The sequence below is a fragment of the Copadichromis virginalis genome, linkage group LG23, assembly GCF_057382275.1.
Source record: "Copadichromis virginalis isolate Kocher_CV1m ecotype Utaka linkage group LG23, C_Virginalis_male_GT1.1, whole genome shotgun sequence".
Taxonomy (NCBI): Eukaryota; Metazoa; Chordata; class Actinopteri; order Cichliformes; family Cichlidae; genus Copadichromis; species Copadichromis virginalis.
In genome coordinates this window covers 36,831,810-36,852,905 of record NC_140639.1, presented here as the reverse complement: position 1 = coordinate 36,852,905, position 21,096 = coordinate 36,831,810, and the positions used below count along the sequence as shown (strand labels likewise).

General features: G+C 41.3%; 1 protein-coding gene across 2 annotated transcripts in view; it reads right to left on the bottom strand.

The window, feature by feature from the left end:
- Positions 1-17,116, bottom strand: part of LOC146681516 (uncharacterized) — a 39,739-nt gene extending 22,623 nt beyond the window's left edge. For both annotated transcript variants that reach the window (XM_085448416.1, XM_085448415.1), the window contains exons 1-14: positions 16,862-17,116; positions 16,573-16,730; positions 14,993-15,567; positions 12,697-12,717; positions 12,546-12,605; positions 10,060-10,113; positions 9,924-9,968; positions 9,708-9,734; positions 9,310-9,354; positions 9,152-9,196; positions 8,756-8,809; positions 5,663-5,731; positions 5,493-5,561; positions 741-809 (exon numbers count right to left, since the gene is read on the bottom strand). In XM_085448416.1, the coding sequence (XP_085304542.1) occupies positions 741-809; positions 5,493-5,561; positions 5,663-5,731; positions 8,756-8,809; positions 9,152-9,196; positions 9,310-9,354; positions 9,708-9,734; positions 9,924-9,968; positions 10,060-10,113; positions 12,546-12,605; positions 12,697-12,717; positions 14,993-15,567; positions 16,573-16,723 (1,284 nt within the window). In that variant the 5' untranslated portion in view covers positions 16,724-16,730; positions 16,862-17,116. The remainder of the gene's footprint in view (positions 1-740; positions 810-5,492; positions 5,562-5,662; positions 5,732-8,755; positions 8,810-9,151; positions 9,197-9,309; positions 9,355-9,707; positions 9,735-9,923; positions 9,969-10,059; positions 10,114-12,545; positions 12,606-12,696; positions 12,718-14,992; positions 15,568-16,572; positions 16,731-16,861) is intronic.
- Between the last annotated feature and the right edge of the window lie 3,980 nt (positions 17,117-21,096).

The window sequence follows — 21,096 nt, the reverse complement described above, 5'->3', positions numbered from 1 at the left end:
TCTAAACATACAGAAATGTTGGCCAATCAGAAGCCCATAAACAAAAACACGCTGTGCAATCTGAAAAAGGACGGGAAAACTAAGAATAACAATAGGAAACATTAAAGCATCACAAAAACATGCTGTGTATGTCTTCTGCACAGTATAAGGACACACTCAAATACTGAATGAAAAATTTTTTTGGCCCAAAAATGTCAAAGATATCTCTCATGTGGAAATTGCTTTGGAAAACGAAAACAACATGAGAGAACGTATATATCCACATGTGCTTAAAAGACACTGAGTGTGCATATATGAATGTGTGTGCCTGATGGCCTTGAGAAAACACAGACATACGAAAAGACTCTTTATTTCCTCTCTCAGTGAGTCACTGACATGATGCCCTGGCTTTTTTCTTGAACCATCTCTGAAACTTTTTTATGCTTTATGTGGAGATGTTCTCATGTCCTGTGCTGGATACGATCAACGGACTAGATCACAGCACGAGGTAATGAGAGCCATACCACACTGTTAATTTATGGAACTTTTGTGTTGAGTTATCATGTCTTGTAATCCTACACATCATCAATTTCCTGTCATTGCATTCTGGAATCTGGAGCCCAGATGGATCTTTGTGTAGGTCAGTTTGTAGATATGAAAGGTATGAATGCCTTAAACAGGGTCAAAGGGGTTAAAAGAGTTTCCCTGGCTGTTTTTTACACGAAAAAGGTCAGACTTAAAAAGCATGAACGCTAACTCACCTTTGGTCCAGGCAGACCTTCTCCTATCAGCCCTCTCTCTCCTTGGACTCCCTGTGGTCCTTGAGGTCCCTAAGTAAAACAAAGGAAACTGAAAAGATGTCTCACATGAAAACTAGGTTGTCTCTGAAGATAAAATGTAATGTCCCTGCTTGGATGTCAACATTTCGTTCTGTTGCTTCTTTACTTGTCTCTTGTCTAAGGTGTGGTGACAAACTGGATCTAACCCCCGCCAAATGTTTCCATCTGGCCAAGGTATTAGCAATAGATCCTTAAACAGTGAGGGGGGTTCACAGAGGGGAAGGTTTGCCTTCAGGGACTTTTGCCAGAAAGCTTTTTTAAAAGTCAGGTGTAGTAGTTTATAGAGCAGCAAGGCTCACATATATATTAGGTTTTATTGGATGTCTGACAGACAAGAGACAGGAGACTGAGGTTGGTGTTCCATGTGTCTCCAAACATCAAAATTCTGATTTTTATTGTTATTCTTTCATATTTAAATTTTTTAAATTACTTTTAAGTTGCACTTTGATTTTAGATTTAGCCATCATTTACCTGCGGCAGAAGTTTAAAACTTGAATTAGATATTATGTGTAGCTAGCCCTCCTGAGTATTTGTTACATTTAATAAAAACTGTTGATGGCAAAAAAAAACAAAAGCCCATATATATATATAAAAAAAACCACCCAGCACGCCCATGCGGGCGGTTTTATCCTTCAAGCTCGGGTCCTCTACCAGAGGCCTGGGAGCTTGAGGGTCCTGCGCAGTATCTTAGCTGTTCCCAGGACTGCGCTCTTCTGGACAGAGATCTCCGATGTTGTTCCCGGGATCTGCTGGAGCCACTCGCCTAGCTTGGGAGTCACCGCACCTAGTGCTCCGATTACCACGGGGACCACCGTTACCTTCACCCTCCACATCCTCTCGAGCTCTTCTCTGAGCCCTTGGTATTTCTCCAGCTTCTCGTGTTCCTTCTTCCTGATATTGCTGTCATTCGGAACTGCTACATCGATCACTACGGCCGTCTTCTTCTGTTTGTCTACCACCACTATGTCCGGTTGGTTAGCCACCACCATTTTGTCCGTCTGTATCTGGAAGTCCCACAGGATCTTAGCTCGGTCATTCTCCACCACCCTTGGGGGCATCTCCCATTTTGACCTCGGGACTTCCAGGTTATACTCGGCACAGATGTTCCTGTACACTATGCCGGCCACTTGGTTATGGCGTTCCATGTATGCCTTGCCTGCTAGCATCTTGCACCCTGCTGTTATGTGCTGGATTGTCTCTGGGGCATCTTTACACAGCCTGCACCTGGGGTCTTGCCTGGTGTGATAGACCCCAGCCTCTATGGATCTTGTGCTCAGAGCTTGTTCTTGTGCTGCCATGATTAGTGCCTCTGTGCTGTCTTTCAGTCCAGCTTTGTCCAGCCACTGGTAGGATTTCTGGATATCAGCCACCTCCTCTATCTGCCGGTGGTACATACCGTGCAGGGGCCTGTCCTTCCATGATGGTTCCTCGTCTCCCTCCTCTTTCTTGGGTTTCTGCTGCCTGAGGTATTCACTGAGCACTCGGTCAGTTGGGGCCATCTTCCCAATGTATTCTTGGATGTTCGTTGTCTCATCCTGGACTGTGGTGCTGACACTCACCAGTCCCCGGCCCCCTTCCTTCCGCTTAGCGTACAGCCTCAGGGTGCTGGACTTGGGGTGAAACCCTCCATGCATGGTAAGGAGCTTTCTTGTCTTTATGTCAGTGGCTTCTATCTCCTCCTTTGGCCAGCCTATTACCCCAGCAGGGTACCTGATCACGGGCAGGGCGTACGTGTTGATGGCCCGGATCTTGTTCTTACCATTCAGCTGACTCCTCAGGACTTGCCTGACTCTCTGCAGGTACTTGGTGGTTGCAGCTTTTCTAGCGGCCTCTTCATGGTTCCCATTCGCCTGCGGGATCCCCAGGTACTTGTAACTGTCCTCTATGTCTGCAATGTTGCCTTCTGGTAGTTCAATCCCCTCAGTTCTGACTACCTTCCCTCTCTTTGATACCATCCGACTACACTTCTCCAGTCCGAACGACATTCCAATGTCATTGCTGTATAGCCTGGTAGTGTGGATCAGTGAATCGATGTCTCGTTCACTCTTGGCATACAGCTTGATGTCATCCATGTACAGGAGGTGGCTGACAACTGCTCCGTTCCGTAGTCGGTATCCGTAGCCAGTCTTGTTAATGATCTCACTGAGGGGGTTCAGGCCTATGCAGAACAGCAGTGGGGACAGAGCATCTCCCTGGTAGATCCCGCACTTGATGGTGACTTGTGCTATGGGCTTGGAGTTGGCCTCTAGTGTTGTACGCCACATCCCCATTGAGTTCCTGATGAAGGTTCTTAGGGTCCCATTGATCTTGTACAATTCTAGGCATTCCAGTATCCAGCTGTGGGGCATTGAGTCATAGGCCTTCTTGTAATCAATCCAGGCAGTGCACAGGTTGGTCAGTCTGGTCTTGCAGTCTCGGCTGATTGTTCTGTCTACCAGTAGCTGGTGTTTTGCGCCTCTGGTATTCTTGCCAATTCCTTTCTGTGTCCCGCTCATGTATTGACCCATGTGCCTGTTCATCTTAGCCGATATGATGCCTGACAGGAGCTTCCATGTAGTACTGAGGCAGGTTATTGGTCGGTAGTTGGAGGGGACCGGTCCCTTCTTGGGGTCCTTGGGGATCAGGACCGTCCGGCCTTCAGTTAGCCATTCCGGGTGTCTCTCGTTAACTAGCAGCTGGTTCATTTGTGCTGCCAGACGCTCGTGGAGTGCAGTCAGCTTCTTCAGCCAGTAGGCGTGAACCATGTCAGGCCCTGGTGCTGTCCAACTCTTCATACTGGAGACCCTTTCTTGGATATCTGCCACTGTGATGGTTACTGGACCCTGTTCAGGGAGGTCGCTGTGGTCAGCCCTCAGATCCTCTAGCCACTGAGCATTGCCGTTATGGGTTGCATCCTTCTCCCATATGCTCTTCCAGTATTGCTCCGTCTCCAGCCTTGGTGGTGCTGTTCTCTTATTGTTCCCTTGCCACTGAGAGTACACCTTTGCTGGTTCTGTGGAGAACAGCTGGTTTATTCTCCTGCCTTCTATCTCTCTGGTGTACCTCCTCAAGCGGCTGGCCAAGGCTGTGAGTCTTTGCTTGGCAGTTTCCAAGGCCTCAGGTATGGATAGCTTGCTGTATTTCTTAGGTACCTTATTTGTCGCACGTTTCTGCAACTCCGTTAGTTGGCTAACCTCCCTCCGTGCTACTTTGATCTTGCCCTCTAGCCTCCTTCTCCATGGAGGGTACTGCCCCTTGTGGCTGTTCAACTTGTAGCCAAGCATCTCACTGATCACTGCTGCCGTATTGTAGATCAGCTTGTTAGTGTCGGTAATCGTGGTTGTAGGTATTGCCCGTAGTGCTGCATTAACATCATCTAGCAGACCTTCTGAGGGTACTTCACGTAATCTTGGTAACCTGCTACGGGGGATCCAGGTTTCAAGCTTGGCCATGATCCTATTTTTCAGGTCAGTTCCTCTCGCACTCAACGATCCTTCTCCTATCGCACTTGGGGCTATGTACCCAATCTCGGGTGGGGGTGATGATATCTCCCCCCTGACCTGGCGTCCTGACTCCTCCTTGCCATAGCATTTGTGTTGTACCTCGTCAATCTCTAGCTGTGAGAGCAGTCCCTTCTTTCGAATGTTGGAACACTGAGCTACTAGTTGTTTCGCCGTCATATATATATATATATATATATATATATATATATATATATATATATATATATATATATATATATACATATTGAAAGCCCTGAAATATAAGACTTTTAAAACCAGCTCACAATGTTAGCCTCCAAAATTAATAACATTTGAATCTCAATCACGATTTTGGGTTCCCGTAATTAAATTAACATGACAGATTGATATTACCAGATCAAGTATTCCTCATATCAGCGCCTGACCACATGCCCGCATTCTGTATGGCTGAAGGCATTTGTCCACAAACACAGTAAGTAACAAAATCTATAAGAAAATGGTCAACATATTGCACAAAAGATACATTATTCCCTCAGCAATTATTGTTCTAAAGTTGCAATGCTTATGCAGGGTGCAAAACATTGCAAGGGAAAAAGAGAGGCATATCCCAGCTGTCAAGCACTTTGCTTTGAGTTTTAGTCACACTGATCTCAATGGTACAATTAATGTAAGTTAGATTGTCTCTCCAGGTAAAATATGTCTCTGCATGGCTGTCCATATTTTCTTCTGTCGCTTCTTTACATGTCAAACGATTCTATCATTCACATTTATACAGAAATAGATCACTTTTTAAACTATTTAATACACTGCTGAAGCTGTATGTGTCTAAGAGGTATTTTTCTTCCTAAACATGCTCATAATGGTCTTTATTTAATGTCCACTGGACAAATCTTCACACCTTTCAAGGTTTACTCTTGTTTCTGCCTCCTTTGCCTTGTCCAAAAACAGCACTTTTCCAGTTTAGCAAGCTAGTTGCCATAGTTACTCAGGTTGTTTCACCATTCACTATTTCAGCTGCTTGGAAGAAGGTACCAAGAGCGAAAAATGCTATCTTCTCGCATTTTATTTATTTATTTATGTATGTATCCAGAAGTTTAAGTACCCCCTAGACATCATTACTCCATACCCATTACATTGTACATTTGGCATTTTGACATTACATTGCCATCATCTACAATGCTAATGTGAAGTGTGAGTTGCTAGTTTATCTCACCGGTGGTCCAGGCTCACCAATTCCTAGAGGACCTGGAGGCCCTGGTTGCCCCTGGAAACCAATATCACCCTGCAAGAAAGTGAGAGGAGTGCTCATACAGGGTGAGAGTCAAGTGGATTATTATGCCTTTGTAACTTAATTTTCCAAAAGAATAGGGTAGCAGACTTTACCTTGGGTCCCAGAAGGCCAATCCCTTGTTCCCCTTGGATTCCAGGTGGCCCAGGAAGTCCCCTTTCCCCCTATAAAAAGACAAGCAGGGACAGACTTGTGGATACAAAGGCGCATAAACAGTTGCACGTACAGTTGTAAACAACAGCAAAAAAAATCCGAAATGACTGACTTTCTTTCCCACACCCACATAAACATACATGTTCTGCTTCCTCTCCTTCTCAGCTGTTTTTAAAGGGGATTTAGGACTACGGGGTTCCTTCATTCCTTTAGCTTTATTGTTAAAGAATGCAATTATTCACGCAGAGGTCATAAATCACAGCTTTGCTGTGCAACAGGAGGGCGAGCAAAAGGCGTGAAGAGGCTGTAGAAATGTTAGCAGGCGCATACCAGTAGATTTTTTTTCTTCTGTTGCCCTTTCAAGCAAGTTGGGACAATGTTTAATGCCAGACATTAGTCTGCCATTGAGGTGATATAGGATGACAGCCAGATTATCAACATGAACATTCTTCCAAAATAATTAAGGAGGGAACACTTGGTGGGGGAGTGTGTGCTTATGGCAGAATTGGCAGGTATAACACGGGACTGGGGGCTTAAAAAGTGGAAACAGACAAATAAGCTGACAAGGTAATAACAGATGAGCTACTTCAGAGGGCTTTCCAATGTTCCAGCAGGGACGGATCATAACTCACAATAAAAGCGTTCAAATGTATAGTCATTGAATCAGTGTTATCAGTTAGTAGAGCTACTTGACATTTGTGATGTTATTTATGCCGGCGCTGGATGAAGTTAATCAAATTGCATTTTAAATGTCAATGTTGTGCGTGTGATATTTTGCATCTGACGATCAAACACTTTATTTATGTCACATTCTTCCATAGGCAGCAAAGCGTTTCATGTTTCACCACTACTACTCCACAGGTACCAGAATTATTGGAGGCTCCTTTGATACGGCTATGTAAGACTTAACCCAAAGCAGACTTCAAAGGACTTTATGTGTCCAGCTTAAAAAAAAAGTGTATCCTTTAGATATACATCTGGTTTTTAAGATTTTGGGTCACCTTTGATGAATGATTTTGGGCTGGACAAAGGGAAAGGCCAGTCTCTGGTTCAGAGAGAATTCCATCACATATAAAGGAATGTCTGATTTATGTCTCCTTTAGTTCACTTTTGTACTCTCGGAACAAGTTCTAAAGACATGTAGTGCAGCCTTGTTGAAAATCAAATGAACTTCTAGCCCTTCCACAGGGGCCACAGTGGAAGGTGGAGTGAAAAGGCTGCCACAATCAGATGCATCTATCTTAAATGTAAAAAATGCTTTATTCTCTACACAACAATCAAACAAAAGTAGGGACTGGCTTGATTGCTCAAAAATAAAGTTCCTCTAAAGCCACTTAAGGTGGCTCTGAAAGTGAGTGAGTCCTGATAGACTCACCAGTTAAAATGTCCAACGTTACAACATTAAAAACCTCATTTAGAATCCATCCATCCGTTCGCTTCTGCTTATCCTTCTCAGGGTCCCTGGAGCCTTTCCCAGCTGTCGTAGGGCAAGAGGCAGGGTACACCCTGGACAGGTCGCCAGTCTGTCGCAGAGAGCCATTCAGAACTACAAGTAATTTAGATTTTTCAATTAACCTATCCCCACAAACTACATGTCTTTGGACTGTGGGAGGAAGCCAGTGTACTCACGCAAACACAGGAAGAACATGCAAACTCCACACAGAAAGACTGATAGTGGATTGAACTCAGGACCTTTTTGCTGTGAGGCAACAGTGCTAACCACCGTGCCACCGTGCTGCCCCTTATTTTGAGTATGGCACAAAAACTATTTTGGCTTCAACTGTACTACTGCTTTAATTAAGTATTTGGATACAGGCTTAAAATGATATTGTAGGTGTATCTATGGTTGCTTTAATTGACAGGTACACCTGCATGGGTATAGGTTTACCTACACAGGTGACTTAAGCTTCAACTCAACCAGTGATGCTGGTGCTTTTTGGAGAATTTTTACTCTCATCAGTGTTTTCATTGGGACATCTAACGGTTTTATTTCATTTCTTTTTCTTAAGTAATTTCCCCATTTTTTTAACATAACTTTTAATTTCCCTGTGCCATGTTTTTCAAACATTTGTTTTCTGCTCTTACTTATAAACTGTTTTTCTTTTAGTCAATTTTCTGTCTTCACATTAATTATTACCTTCTGGCTAAACCTGTCAGTTACTGGTTAACTTATTGGACACCTGGAAGAGTAAGAAAATCAACACATTTTTTGTGTGTAACAAGAAAAAAAATTTTTTTTTAAAGAAAAGCAATAAATAAAACACATTAACCCTTTATTTCACATGAATTGTGTGACTTTAAATCCAGCCACCTTAAAATGACTTAAATCTACTGTATCCATTTGGAGATGTATTAATCAAAGTGGGGTTGCATCAACACTAACCAGATACTTACTCTGAATAGCCAATCACCTGAAAAACAAGTTAATACATTGAATGTAGGCTGGACTATCAGAATATCCTAACAATTCATTGAAAAGCCCTCAGTTGAACCTAAATGCTGCAGTAAGAGTACTTACAGGGACAAGAAAGCGAGAGCCTATTTCTCCCATATTGGTTTCCCTTCATTGGCTCCCCGTTAAGTCTAGCATCTCTTCTGTGGGCCAAACTCCCACGAGACAGCCTGTTTACCTTTAGAATAAGGCTTAAAATTTTCCTTTGTAATCAAGCTTAGTTAGGGCTGGATAAGGTGAGGTAAATGGTAAATGGACTGATTCTTACATAGCGCTTTTCTACTCTTTCTGAGAACTCAAAGCATTTTATACAACTTACCCACCCATTCAAACTTCTTCATTCAAGTACTCTCATCTACGCTTTTGATAAAGCTTATAGTCAGGGCTGGATCAGATCACACTGAATCCTCCTTTAGTTACGGTGCAATAGTCCTAGACTGCTGGAGGCTTTCTCTGATGCAGTGATCTCTACCCATTATGTGAACCGAGGCTACACTACACTACATACAATCAGTATTTTAGATGGAAGCTTCAAACATGTCAACCACTGCAATTGGCTTCATTGAGACAGAGGAGTACTTACTTTTTTGCCCATCACACCTTCAGGTCCAGTATCACCAGGTGGGCCGGATAAGCCCTAAAAGTTAAATGAGTGTGTGAGTGACACACTTATATATAAGTAAGTAGTAGACAGAAGTAGTACATTAAGTTAATGTAAATTAATTATGGATAACATAGACTGACATCTTTGAAATAAAAATACTGTCCTGATGTCCTACTGACCTGAACAACAACATGCTAAGGCTGTATGGATAGGCTACACCTGTTGATGTGTACCTGCCACTAACAGTCACTATTTAAAAAATATCATACAATTTAATGACACAAATTTGTCCTCTTTTTTTAATCATTCTTAAGTGCATTGTGGGATGTTTTGACAGTTGATATGATACCAAGAGATATAAAAATTTAAATTTACTTGAAGTCCACGATTTCCTCTTGGTCCAACTGGTCCTTCAGGACCCTGTAATAAATGACATTTGTCAAGCTTCATATTCACAAGCAGTGCTTTAGCAACTTTGTAATATTTGAACACACATATAAGATTTGTTTCACAGCATTCAAATTGCAACATACTCTGTCTCCCTTAATTCCAGGTGTGCCACACTCCCCCCTCTCTCCCTGTGATAGAATAAAAAGTGTTAGGTGAGTTCTTTAGTATAGCATCATTATGCATAATTTAGGACTTGTATCCCATGGTTTTTCTGTGACACATTTATGACACAGAGTGTAATGCCCAAGGATAACTTTATCATTGTACAATGGGAAATATGTAAACACAAGATTGGCATCAAAGATAGTTGAACAAAGTTGTAAAACTGAAACAAAACTGAACTGCATCACATTTCCAGTATTACTGTATTATATCATGTACGGAGGATATAATTCTGTAGTTTCCCACAAGCATGGGGAAGTTTGCGTAACCATGAAGACAGAGAGAGAGACATAAAGAGAGACTAGAATCTATACATTACCTTCTCCCCTTTGTATCCTGGTTTTCCCTGTGTGTACAAAACATCACGTCAGGAGGATAAAGACAAAGAGAAAAGCGCTGGAATACAGTTAACAAAAAAATACTTCATTCTTCTCATTCTACAATAATGATTTATGGAAGAGCGATGTTAAGGCTTTCACACTGAATTTGTCAGTCTTGACTTAGCCTTGACCTTACCAACTTGATTTAAGCTCACCTCTGCTCCAATTCGACCTGGAAGTCCACCGAGCCCAATCTCACCCTGTGAAAAAGGGAATTTTAGTTTAAAAAGGAAAGGCAGGCCACGTTGTTTGCATGTGCTTTAACTGTGTGAAATAAATACAAGTCTGCACCTTTTGTCCTTTTGGTCCAGGGCTTCCATCCTCTCCAGGACGACCCTTCTTGCCCTGTAGAGAAAAACATTGTAGCAAGGTTAAAGATACATAATCATCGACAGAGTAACATTTCTGTTTGTTAATACTTTGTATAAAATAAATATATTAAATCTTATTTAATTAACTTTATTCCCAGTACAGATAGTGAATAACTGTATTTTACTGTAACTACCTAGCAATACACCTTTAAGTCTGGCCCATGCCATCTCTTGCAGGAGACCCTTCAGCATGTTGAACAGCTGTCAGTGGAAGCGAAGGCCAATAAAATAGCCTTCCTTCTTCCTATTGCTGTGCTGCAATGCACAGTATAACAGCTCTTTTTGTTTAACAGAAACATGTTTCCAGTTCATCACAGCCGCTGAGTCTGGGAGCAGATGAGACAAAAGAGATGTGGTCTGCATGCGAGTGTAAGTCCGTAGACGAACAACCGTCTGGTTGTTTTTGCTGTTTTTGTGTTGTGAACTATGCATGCTCTTACATTGTAAGTATACGCCTTCTTGTGTGTGTCTGTCTTCATACAGTGTTTCCGTCAGTGTGTGCAGATAGACACAGCTTTGGTTTTGGAGCATTAGGTTTGAGAGGGTAATTACGCTGTTCTCATCCTGTGAAAATACATCAAAGAAAAACTGCAGTGTCTAATTGAAGCTGACCTTCTCGCCACAATAAAAGATATCCTCTTGTCACGACATGGCTTTGGCAGGCAAAGGAGGTCTTTCATTGTAACATTGTATCTGCTGAGATGTGTCCTCACACAATCCAAAGTTCACGGGTTGCTTTAACAGACGTGATTCAGCAGATTTCTCATGTACATTTAGATCATTTCTGAAAAAAATCGCTAGAGGAATGTACTCTAACTGCTTCAGGGTTGTTTAAAACCATAAGATTTACTAAACTCCCTCCAAAAATGTGCAAGTAGTCTTTTGGCATAGACACTGAGTTGTTATCTGTGCTGTGCTTGTTATCAAGCAAGCCAGTTTTGGCGTCACTGTCTTTTCAGCACAGTAGAAAAGTATGGATTATGACTGTAAAATAAATGATAACAATTGAAAATTGATAAATGAATTATTAAATATAATTTCATAACTTTATACTACAGAAATTTTTACATAGTGGCGTTTTTTAAATGTCATTCTAATTTATTATTTTTTGATCTGGAAAAGCAGAAAATACAATTTTCTAATGACTAAAGCTAAAAATGTAACTGAAGAAAGGCTGTTTAGCAGTGTACTCAAACTGTTTAACTTCTTCTAAATTGTATTTCTCTGAAGAAGATATTTAGAATTCAAATGCTGCAGTTATTTGCTTCTGTTAAACAGAGCTCTATAGTGAGTGACAACCCCAACCCTGGTATGTTTGGAGGCTTTCGGTGGGTGAGGCTCAAAACTTAGAACACTGTACCAACTGTCTAGTAGCCTCTAGCCTCTGGGGCTTTTCTGTTGCCAGCGATACTGGTACATTACAAAAAGTAAATAATGAAGAGGACCAACTCCAAATTCTTTAACGTCATCTAAAATCATCAGGTAAACAGTTGAAACGTGGACATATTTGGGTGTTCCAACATGATAATGATCCCAAACCCACATCAAAACTGGTTTTTGAATAGATAACACAAGCAAGATAAAGCAAACTATTAACTTTTTGGAGTGGGCATCTCAAAGCTCTGACCTCAGCCATATTGAAACTATGATTAAAAACAGGGTCTCTATCAGGAAACCAACCAATTTAAATGACCTATGAAAACAAGTTTGGTCAAATATCCATCAGAATGATACAGGAAGCATCTGGTGCAGAGTTGACTTACTAAAGGACATCCAGCCAAATATATACGTATATATATATATGAGCCAGTATATGTAATTTTGATAGCTCAGTCAATTTTTTAACTGTACTGGCAACAACTTTAAAATTAAACATGCTAACTGAAGTCTGTAAAGTCTGAAAAGTAGCTCTTGGGCTTTTATTTTTAGTAATTTCTTTGAGCACTGCAATATTTGACATTTGGGTGAAGTTTGGGAATTTGTGAATATTTTCTGCTCTCAATAATCTTGCTCACTGTACAATGATGGACTACAAGTTATTTGAAAATGGCCATATAACTCTTTCCAGATTGATGCAGAACAGTGATTGATTTTTTTAAGGTTACTGATGATGAGTCTCCTGCTTTGTGTTAACAAATATCTGAATGCTACAGACTAGTGAACATTCAAGATCCTTGTTTTTATAGAGGTCACACCTCTCACACCTGGTTTTGAGCAACTCTGTAAAATTAAATTAAATATTTATCTTTTATTTATATGTAAAATGCAGTTATTTTCCTTGTGTTGTTACATAAGAAAAAAGGCAATGTTACCCAATTTTATTTATCTAGTTACATATTAAATACTTTATTTAGTAATTATTGATTATTGGACACTTTTCTGCTCCATAGATGTTGGCATACTCACAGCAGGTCCACTGGGTCCCCTCTCACCCTTCTCACATGCACATTTGCTCTGCAGGGGGCACTTCAAAAAACAAGAGAAGAAGAGTGAGATGGACCATACAGGGGCATATATAACAAAATATGTCTGGAAAAACATGAGGCTCAAGACTTACCCCTTCATCAGCCACAGCCGTCTGTGATGGAAGAAGCAGAACAATATCAAGATGTTGTAACCTTCTTTTTTTTTTACATATATACAATTCAACAGAGTAGCTCAAAATTGAAGGTAAGACAATATTCTCAGTATTCTGGCTTCAAAACACACATCTAAAGACACGTCTGTTATTAGAGGACCTGAGTGTTGCTGTTCAATGGGAACTAAAGATAAAAGACAAGTTCTCAGCTGGGACAGGACTACATGATTATGACATACAGATGCTGACTGTACAAGGCAATGAGATGAAAGTCGTGAGTGTAGATGCTGCTGGGCTGTTGCATGCCATGAGAATTCAGTCTGTCAGATCCAGTGTTCTGGGAACCTCGGTGCAGGTTTTCCATAAAGATTTTCCTTTGTCATGTGTACCACCTGTGTCAACAGTAAAGCTTAAGTTTGAAGCCTGAGTGGCATTTGAGGGGCTTGTTGAATGATGAAGCATGCTTGCATGGGTTTGCTGTGTTGCTGTATTTACTGCACCCAATTTTCCCACAAAGAGTTATAATGTGAAGCACATGTTGCTGCCAGTAGCCTGGAAGCATGTCTGGAGAATGTTTCAGAGCAACACATGCTGCAATTGTCTTGGCAGAAATACTTATAAAAGTTAACTTACCTAACTTAAGTCAACATAAAATGTTTCTTAGTTTCATCACGTTTCTCTACAGAGTTTTATTGCTAATGACAGCAGATCTATTACCATGGCAGCCGGTAGCAGGTGTACATAGGGGATGCAATAAGGCAAGAAATCAAAGCAGTGGGTGGTAACAATGGCAGCAGCAGTGGAAGTGCTTATTCAGTGCCTTGAGATACTAAAGACTTTTGATTTGGAAAGCATCTGTCTGCATAATGGCTTTTTGAAGATTTTATCTGTCATAATTCTTTTCCCCTCTGGAAACAGGCAAATATCAAACATACATGCAATTTCACAAGCAGTGTAAGAGCCGTAGGTATATGGTTTCTAGCCAGTTCAGAATGATAACTTGTAAGTCTGAACATGCATGAGCGTAGGCTTTTCTTCCAAGGTGCTTAAATGAAAATGTATTTAGAAAACTATAATTGGGCAATTTATATTTTTGTGCCATGAAAAATTAATTGCACCCTGCATGATTTCTTAGCGTTAGTGCGTATTTGTCAAACCCCCAAAAAGCAAAAAATGAAATTTTGCATCAGGTTAAACACATTTTAGCATGAGAAAAAGCAACATGAATAAATACAAAATGTGGTTCTTTAATGATTATTTAAGGGGGGAGGGGGGGGGGATCCAAAGCTTAGTTCATTTTCACTAGGCATGCCCAGGCTTGATTAATGCCATACTCGATAAATCCTGAAATCACTTAAAAAGAACCTGTTTGACAAACCTGTTTGCTAAATGATCTCAGAAACTAACACATCATGACTCTTTCTTTAAAAAAAACAACAACAAAAAAAAACTGTTGAAAAACAATGTCAAGAACAGAGTCTGGAAAAACTTTGGACTCTACTGACCCACATGAAGAATTATTCACAAATGGAGAAAACTAGAAACAGTGGTCCAAAAGTGCCTCAATAACTAATACAACAGGTCACAAAAGAACCCAGAACAACATCTAAATGTCTGTAAAGGTTCTCAGTCATCAAGGTCATCGAAGTCTAAGCAGGGTCATGGACCCCCTATTGATCCTCTACCTTATCACACGAGCCAAGGTGTGAAAATGGTGTGGGTCACAATCCAAGCCAAGGTTTCAGGTGAACCCACTGACCCACACCCGTTTTGACACCTTGGCTCGTGTGATTAGGTAGACGATCAGTAGGGGGTGCATGACACTCCCATAGGGCTTAAAATCTGGGACTCTCTACGAACTCAAGAAGCTTCTCGGATGAGAGGTGAAACGTCTTCAAGAAACTTAAGAAATGCAATCTTCACTTTCCTCAGTTAAGGTCAGGGTTCAACAGGAAGAATAAGCCTGGACAAAAATGGCATCCGTGGGAAAAGTCCAAGCCAGAAAAACACATAAAGGCTTGTCTCATAGGAAGGCTTGGGCAGCATTACAGCTTAATAACTTAAATCATCATTTTGTGTTTACTCTGGTTATCTTTTTTAATATTGAAATTTGTTTGATTATCTGAAACATGTAAGTGTGACAAATGCCAAAGACTAAAAAATCAAGAAAGGGGGCAAATATTTTTTTTTATTGCAGTGTACCATAAAAAGCTAATAAGCCAGTCTGTAGCATACAATCCAAAACAAGCAAAAACTAAATGTTGTTTTTACTCACAATTTCTTTAATAACTTTTTCCGCAACGTTTCTGTCCTGCAGGTTGTGAAGGTAGCGGGAAGCTGGAGAGTTAGCAATTAGCTGCAGCTGTGCTTTATTAGCCAGCTCGTTGGCTTCAGGCGTGATTCCTATGGCAAAGAAACGGACACCCTGGTTCTTGGCATCAGCCACAGCTGAAAATATGTCTGGGTTCCTTGGGTGAGAGATGCCATCAAAGAGCAGAATGGCCACCTTTACGCTGCTGGTATCTGACTCTTCTGAGTAGATGCGGGTCAAGTTAGTGATGGCATAGGTGGTGTAGGTGCCGTGGCCAATATACACAATTGGAGAAATTCGGGCCTTAAAGTCTTCTGTGCCTCGCCACTGTTTGAAAGTCTGCTCTATGATGACGTGACTGCTGTACTGAAGGAGGGCTGCACGGGAACTCAACCCCCGTCCAGTCTGCAGCCGCAGGCCCTGCAGCCGGTCCATCAAGTCTAAGGCAAAGCGCTTTTCCTGGGCATGGTTGTCCTTGGCACTCTCTGAGCTATCGATAAGAAAAGCTATCTCCAAACTGCAGTCCTCATCAACAAGCGCTGCAAAGAGAGGAGTTAGGCTTTATGAAACATGCAATAGCAAAAATATCAGCTGCCTTAAACTGAAATCTCTCAGCTTTTAAATATTAATGAAGCTATTAGTGAAGAGGCAGGAGAAAACAAGACAAGAGAGCAGAGACGACACGTAGCAAAGGGCCTCAGGTCAGAATCGAATCGCATTATATTATATTATGTTTAACATATTACATTATGTTATATATATATAACCAATGAGTGATATCAACTAATGTTTAACATTTAAAATGCAGAGCGTAAAGGACCAAGTAAGTATTTAGCAAACAAAGCACATGTTGCATTTCACTGTTACAGGACAGCTGTTAAGCTTCACAGCAAACCTCTGGATACAATGAATTTTCCTGTATTTGTTGGCTGGAAATTTTCATTTTAATGATACCAGCCAAATGCAAAGACCCCACTGATCACAGTCAAACAAATTTCATTACTAGGGGTGACATTTTTATCAGACTGTCCTCTAGAGGGGGGGAAGGTGATTTATTAGGTTTATTGACTGTTATAGGCTGATCGCTTTTCCAGAACAGTGTGATGACTTTGTGAATGTGACATGTCATTTTAAAAAGAAAATAAAAGTAACTCAACTTGCTGCACCAACCTTGGTGGAAGGAGGTCACAGATCTAATACAGGCTGAGGATAAATCACATTAATCTTCACGGGAATATGTCACAGAGAGAATGTGCCTGGGGAAACAGGACTCTGAGCGAATAAAACGTTTGGGTAACAGAGCACTGAATGGTCACGAGGGAGATGGATGATTCTGAGAAGCCTCAGAGATACGATCAATCCAGGTGGATTGCATCCTGCAGCGATGTCCTTGTTGAATATCATGTTCTACTTTTTACACCTGTAGCTGTACTGTTTCCTTACCTGAACAAATTCCACACCACTTCCTCCAAATTAGAGTATTAGTGGAAAAGAAAAAAAGTAGACTCTGGTTTTCTTAGAAATTCTTGAAACAAAAAACTTACATTTGCCATTTGGAGGTATGAAGTTTGAAGAATATACTTTGTTCTTCTTCTTAGGGGTTACCGCTGGTTCTTCATCGCCTTCTTCATAGTCCTGTGCCAACAGACCCTGAAGTCCCCACAGCAGCAGGAGCCAGTGCATGGAGGGGACCATGACTTCTCTAACAGGGGTAAAGGAAAAACGATTAAAAAAGAGATGCATTTGAATACTGCGCACAAAACCCTGTACACACTCACAGAACAAGCTTTAACAAGCATAAATGTTTAAGACTCAGCCATCAAGCATGCATACCTTGCAGTGTTGCTGACTCCTTAAGAACTTGTGCCCTGTACTCCGTAGCTCTCCTGGCAGTGAAATTCAGGAAAAAGTTTAAAATAGGACAAATAAGAATTTCTTCAGTCAGAGTAAGTTTGATTCCATGTCCTATGCGTCATGTTTATTGGCCTGTTGCAGAAGTTGTTGCAGAGTCTCCAGATGCAGCAGGCAGCATATAGTCACACCAGAAGCTGAAGCAGCAGTGAAAAACCCCAAACCTTTATTCTGGCTCTCATGGGACTCCCATAAATTCAAGCCATCCCCAAGCTTGCATTAAATGAAGAGAAGTCCGGCCCTTTTTCTGATGATCGCTCCCTTTGGGTGAGAGTGTGGGTGGGGTAGAGAGGCAGTTACAGACATTCTAGAAAGACATGATCGAGCAACCAGTAACCTTTCCCTCTAAGCTCATTTTTTTGTAATTGCTGGTTGGGTTCCAAGTGAGTATTTATCCGTGTTTTCAGTGTGTTTTGTGGCAGTAGGGCAATTTAGGACATAAAGATAACGATATTATACTATGTCTGGTGAGAAAATGGGCAATCTATCTAGTTTTTCAATATACAAGATGCCTCACTCATCCAAGCACTTTTTATACACCTAAGTGCTTTTTTGTGTTATCCTTGCCCAAGGATACTTGGTCATCCAGATTCGAGTACCCAGAGCTTAAACCACCACCCTTCTGATTGGTAGTTGACCTGCTCTACCTCCTGAGCTGTAGCCTCTCCACTGGTGTTACTCTATTATCTAACTGTCAATATGACTGGACCATTGAAGTCCAGGTTAGCTATTTCAGGTAACTATTTTGCCTCTTGGAGCCACTGTGAACTCATTGCAGTTTATAGATGTATGACAGAAGCTCATCTAAAAATGTCCCATTGACCCCCTGCTGTACATGTTATTAGCCTTCCATCTAAGCCAGTAGTATTTATTTTAATATTATTTTAATATTTATTCATATTTGTGTTTACCTGATAATTGTAAGTCCAGCCTTTTAGCTCAGATTTTGGACCCCACCATTAACAGAGGTAAACATTTAGCTCATTGTTTTTTCTGTCTGAATATACCGCTAATGTATATTGGATTTTTAGAATCTATTTGTGGCTAAAAGGAATAGTAAGAGTAAAAGAAAATAAAGCTTGAAGTCTCCATCAAGCCAAGGGAACAATCACTCCATGGTCATTTTCTGTAGGTTAACCAGTGCAAGCAGCCCCGTTGCGAGATCTCGCAAAACAAACTCGGGATCTCGCAAAACAAACTCGGGATCTCGCAAAACTTTTGCAAGATCTTGCAAAACAAACTCGGGAGTTGAAAAGTTGAATTCCAACGATGGCGGCAGCTACTTAGTTGTAATATTATTCTTTCTGGGTCACAAAATACACTTTTAAGATATTTTCAGGCGTGAATGTAGTTGTGTAAACGTCAGATACCTGTTCGGTTTACAAGACATCACATATTTGCAAAAGTGCTCCGACGTTTTCGGAGATAACGGGAAGTCGAGACCTACTACAGCCAGGAGGAACACCGCCTTCCCGGCACATCGTGCCTCGACCTCCCAGTCGGCTTCGAGCTGGTGGCCTGCGAGATCCCGAGTTTGTTTTGCGAGATCTCGCAAAAGTTTTGCGAGATCCCGAGTTTGTTTTGTGAGATCTTGCAAAAGTTTTGCGAGATCCCGAGTTTGTTTTGCGAGATCTCACAAAACTTTTGCGAGATCTCGCAAAAGTCCGTCTTAATTTTTTTTTTCTCCCATGTCCCCTGCGGGGCTCCGTACTCTTAAGGTAACACACCGTGCAAAAGAAGTTACCAGAATCCACCTATGAAAACACCCAGAGCACTTATCTGTTTTTCCTTTGACTTGATTTCCTGACATTTACAATACTCCGAACTAAGTAAACTAATAAGAATATTTACAGACCAATGTAGTGTCTACAGGTAAATACTAGTGTAATATATTTCTGAGAGTACATCTGGATGGAATTTTCAATATTCATTTATTTATATTGTTCAGAACCAGTAGGTCTAATTTGGACCCACATGAATCCTTTTCAGTTCCAAAGAAAAGTTTCATAGCTCCTGAAATATATTATAATATCTGTGCAGTACTGGATCAGAGGAGTTTTGTATTCCCAGGGTTTAACCATATAACTTGAACCAGACTCCCATAACTCAGAAACTGGAATAACACTTGGACTAAATGAAGAAATGGATAGGCTCAATACAGCAGGAACTCAGCGTAATTGGCAGTCCAAATATAATCAAACAGTATATGAGCGACTTTGGCCTTTGCGATGCATGGCGCTCCCTTCACCCCAACAGTAAGGAATATACTTTTTTTCTCACATGTTTATCAAAGATGAAGACTTTATTAAATATTTTTAAAAAGAATGGACTCTATATTTAGACTATAAAGACACTCCCGGAACTTCAGCATCTGTTCTATGGGAAGCAGATGGGAAGCAGGGAAAGCTGTGATGAGAGGTAAAATAATTTCTTTCTCATCACATAAAAAGAAAGAAGAAAACAAAAATATTCAGGAATTAGAAAAAAACATCAAATCCCTAGAAGAAGCCTACGTGTCTCACCAAGATCAAGAAACAATGAACAAAATAGGCAAAACAAAACTAGAATTAAATGAGATAATTGATAAAAAAAAAATATATATAAATTCTTAGTACAAAGACTACGCTTACTAAATTATGAACATGGTAATAAATCCGGTCAATTTCTAGCAAACCAGTTAAAAATAAAGAAAGAAAAAACAAGATTCTGCTGTTCAAGATTCATCTGGGAACACAGATGAATCTTGTTCAAAACAAAAAAACAACATTTTCAGGGATTTCTATAAAACGTTGTATTGACCACAAATAAACCCATCTAAAAAAGAAATTGATCAGTTTTTGGACAACAACTCTTCCAAAATTATTAGACACTCAAGCAATGGCACTGGATTCACCACTGACGCCAGGTGAACTCCAGGAAGCCCTGATAAGTGTGCCCAATAATAAGGCTTCGGGTCCAGATGGCTTTCCTGCAGAATTCTACAAAGAATTCTGGACGATTCTAGCACCAGTTTTTTACTGAACGTTGTTGGAAATCAAAGAAAAGGGCAGACTTCCATGAAATATGAATTCTGCAAACATTAATCTCCTGCTAAAACCAGGCAAAGACCCTGTATATCCCTCAAGCTATCGTCCAATATCCCTTATAAATGTAGACCTTAAAATAATCTGCAAAGCTCTCTCAAATAGACTAGAGAAAATAACCCCCCTCTTAATTCTTACGGGTCTCCTCAGCTCTTATATCCCTGGGAGAGCGCTTAGATCAGCAGGCCAAATGCTCCTGGTGCGACCTAGTTCTCGGCTCAAGACCAGAGGTGACCGCGCATTCGCCGCTGTCGCACCCTACCTCTGGAATAACCTCCCCCTAGCTATTCGGGCGTCTGATTCAATTCAATCTTTTAAATCTCAATTAAAAACTTATTTGATTAGCCTTGCTTTTGTAACAGCCGCCGTTTTCTTTGTGAGTATTTATTATTTATGCGGGCAAAAGCCTGTTCTAACGTTTGAGTCTAAGGTTTATTTTTTAGCACCTGGCGGCTCTTTTTTACGGACCCCCGCAGGAGACATGGAAGGAAAAAAAATTAAGACGGACCTTTTCGAGATCTCGCAAAAAAACTTGGGATCTCGCAAAAGTTTTGCAAGATCTGAACTGGGCCCCGGTCCAGATGGGCCTGGGCCCCCTTTCGCTGGCGGGTTGCAGAGTATGGGGGCGGTCTGCATCTCCCCACCCCAGGGAAAAGGGTAACACTACCTGGGTCTGGGTGCAGTTTCCCCCTCCAGAGGCAAGGGTACCTAGACCCGGGGCTTAGAGTACGCTTGGGGAGTGTGATTGTGTGTATAGTGTCTCTTTATGTCTGTGTCCACTTTGGGTGAGTGTTGAGTAATTGCATATGAGAGCATGAGGGTGGGAATGGATGTTTGTATCTGTGTGTGCCTGTTTGTCTGTGTCCACCGAGGTATCAGACGCCACCTCTCTGGGGACATCTCAGGCCCTCCAAGGTATGGAGGCCTATCTCCCCCACCACTTCCCCTACCAGTGGCAGACGCCCTCAGACATTGGTGCGTTGGTGGGTCTTTGTGTCCGGGGATGGGCGCCCAGGTACACACCGACTCACTCCTTGGTGGCTGCTTGTCGGGGCCTGGAGCCTGGGGCTCGCT